The following is a 3,474-nucleotide window of genomic DNA, read 5'->3' as shown; positions in this document are numbered from 1 at the left end:
TACAAACTTAGGGGGGTTTTTATTAAGTTACGTATTTTTTTTCTTAAAAAAACAATATCGTCGCAGAAAACAATAAAGTCTGCGTGAGGTGCACCAAAGTATTCCACATTTTATGCCAATAAACTTAAATCCAAAATTTTAACCTTTTTTGAGAGAGGTATGAGAAATAGTGGACTGATAGATACAATATTCACATAAAATATCTAGTTGAGAGAAATATTTAGATATACCTAAAAATATTTAGATTTGTGAAATTCTAAGAGTATCGGATGCTTGTTTCTATGGAGGATATATTAACTTTGACATTTCGATTGTAACTCCTCGAAATATTCATGATAGACCCTACAAGTACACTGAGGGAAAAATCCCGTTGCGAAATCAAGCACGTATGTTGTCATTTTCGCAACGACCCGTTGTTATATTTTTCAACAACGGCTGTTGGTGAATTGTGCACGAACGTGCTCAAATTGACACCGAGACGTGGTCAACTTTCGGTACCAACAACAGCCGTGCTTAATTTGTCCATTTGTAATATTGGTAATTGCAGCCGATTACACACGAGTAAAAAATGACAACGGTGGTGCATGATTCACACACGGTCGTTGTCAATATGACACCGGTCGTGTATGAATTATGCACCACCACCTGCATAATGATGCACCACCGTTGTTACTTTGTACACCGACGTGCATGAATCGTACACGATCGTTGCCATTTTAGCAACTACCGTGTATGAATCATGCACCACCGTTGTCATTTTTTTTACTCGTGTGCAATCGGCTGCATATTTACCATTTTTTCCGTGTTATTGAAAGAGAAAGGACGCATTGTGCAAAAAATTTATTGAAAATGAATAATAATTCGCAAGATCCTCAAAATATCATTGGTGAGTTGTTAGAAATCGATGGCAATATTGTTGTGGTTCGCGATACAAACCATTGCAGCAGTCAAGATGCGGAAAACAATGAGGACGATTATATGTTAAGGGAGTTCTTAAAAGGAATAAATATGGAGTCGCTTTTTGAACAATTAAAAGGTAAGTAAATAAAAATGAATTTTTCAGTTAATCAGTGTAATTAACAAAGAATTTTCTTTTTTGTTCTTTTAGCATCACATGTAACATTTCGCAGCTTGCAGTACTTGAAAAAAGAAGATTTAAAGGAAGCAGTGCCACCATTGGGACTGCGTGTTGAATTCAGAGAAAAGCTCTTTGCTTGGAAAAAACGAAAGGTACGTATTATTTGTTTTACAGAGTTGAACTCAGTATTAATATTGTCATAACAATAGCTCGGGATTGATGACGAAACTATGTCAGTTCCATCTAAAATAGGTGAATGGTGGAAACGCAACGAGACACCTGCAAGTACTCCTGGTACTCCCGACACTACAGGTTCGAACTGCTCAAAAGCCAAAGGAATTTTGTCAGAGGTAAGGTAAGAGTAATATTTGTGTAAGCATAGTTAATGTAGTTTTTTTATTTAATATAGGATCTAACGGAATTGTTAACACATACCTCGAAGGGGAAACTAGCGCTTGAATGTAGTAGCGTTAATAAGAAATTAAGTGACGAGCAAAGAGATGATATAATTAATATAATTATTGAAGATATTTTAACCAACAATGTTACTCTTTACACTCAAGACTATATGCGCATATTGGATGAAATTTGTTCCGTTTTTCCTCTTGAAAACGAAATGAGGGTAAGATTAACAATATAAACAACGTATCTGATTATGTAGTTTCTTAACTTATAATATGTCTTTATTTTTAGGATTATTATTACATTTCAAGAAAAGGAAAGAACAACGCAAGCGGAAAACTTTATGCCAAGTATAGAAACAAGAAGTCCAAAAGAATAAAGCTTTTGATTTCCGAGCCTAGCACAAGCAAAGCAGCAACTCACACATCTCCTAATTTTTGTAACAAAGATGTTCCCGAAATTGATGAATCAGTTGAAAATTCATTGAAAGCTTCCTTACTAAGAGAATGTAATGATTGGGGATCGATCTGCGAAAAATGGAAAAGATCTTTTAACATACGGCAAAGAGATATAAAAATTTAAGTAGCCATACATTTCTCCTTGAATGGACGAAGTTGTCCGATGCAAGAGCTTCAGAATTGGTAAGTAGCCATGAGCTATTTATTTGTATATGGATACTAATGTTTCGTTTTAGGTCAACATTGATTTCGATATTATGTATCCACAGAAAGGCAATCTTCTACTTTCTAAATGGGACCAATTTAAGAAAAAAATTTACAATTATTATGGGAAAAATATTCATAACGAACATTGCAAACAACTCTTCGCAAATGTTTTGACGGCAAGCAGCATAGGTAAATTTTAATTCCTGATTTATCATAAACATTAAAAGTAATATTTATTTTATATTTCGGTTGCAGATGCTCAAGATTATATATACGCAATACTGTTGAATTCAGTTTTACCATCACCTGCTAGGTTTAAATGTGGAAACGGTAAATTACGAAAAAAAGTAACAATAGCTGATTCGCAGGAAAGTTTCGTACTGCGACTACCGACAATTAACGATTATAAAAGGCAAATTGATACAGTCACTGAAAAGTATTACAATGCTGGATTAACTATACAGCCATTTATAATTGTGGAGGGTTTGTCCGATTTCAATATAAAAGGTTTTTATGTTTTTTTTAACCACAATTTGTTAAAATTTCAATCGTTCCTCGAATGTTTAGATACATGTTTTAAAATTTTTCATGCACTTTCTTTAAAATATCCAAATGCCTGCCAAATTCCATGGATTTTTATCCAAAAATATTTTTATGAAATTAATACTGTATATGATATAAAATCAGTTAATTTGACTTCACTTATTAATTTCTGCAACAATAATTAAAGTACAATTCAAAATGTATATTTGCTTTCGTTGCCGTAAGCATTTTGATAAGGCAAATCTTTTAATAGCTCATTTGAAAACAGACCATTTAATGTCCACTAAATTTTTAAAAGTACAATGCGTTCAGGACAACTGTAAGCAAACATTTACAAAATTTACGTCATTCAGAATTCATTTAGAAAAACTTCACAAGAATCACACAAAAGCTCCACCAATGGTTAAAGCCATTAATGTGCCAGTTGAAATGTCATCATCAAAAGAAAATGATTATACAAACAGTGAAACTGTTATTAACAACAATACAATAGAAAAGGATTTAAATGTTTTGAAAAAGAAAACCTTATATCTGTCTTTACAATTACATGGTCAAAGCTATATGCCTAGAAATCATGTTATAGAAATACAACATTCTGTTTCAATTCTGCTTTCATCCATTTCATGTACAATTGAAAAATATATAACTGATCATCCAAATTATGAAGACTTAAGGTACTTACTAAACTTTTGTAAAAATCCTTTCGAAGAAACTAGAACGGAATATAGACTTTTAAAAATTTTAAAAGAACTAAACTTTTATGATGATCCAAAGGTTTATGTAATT

General features: G+C 32.4%; 1 protein-coding gene across 1 annotated transcript; it reads left to right on the top strand.

Annotated features, from left to right (window-relative positions):
* Positions 1-363: 363 nt before the first annotated feature.
* Positions 364-3,147, top strand: LOC131803974 (uncharacterized). Its single transcript, XM_059125992.1, has 5 exons — positions 364-1,036; positions 1,109-1,230; positions 1,288-1,428; positions 1,488-1,700; positions 1,772-3,147. Exons 1-5 carry the CDS (start codon positions 733-735, stop codon positions 2,060-2,062), a joined length of 1,071 nt encoding a protein of 356 aa, XP_058981975.1. The 5' UTR covers positions 364-732; the 3' UTR covers positions 2,063-3,147.
* The last annotated feature ends 327 nt before the right edge of the window (positions 3,148-3,474 follow it).

The sequence above is a fragment of the Musca domestica genome, unplaced genomic scaffold, assembly GCF_030504385.1.
Source record: "Musca domestica strain aabys unplaced genomic scaffold, Musca_domestica.polishedcontigs.V.1.1 36, whole genome shotgun sequence".
In the NCBI taxonomy this organism is placed as follows: Eukaryota; Metazoa; Arthropoda; class Insecta; order Diptera; family Muscidae; genus Musca; species Musca domestica.
The sequence above is the reverse complement of the archived record's forward strand: the minus strand, read 5'-3'. Positions and strand labels throughout refer to the sequence as shown.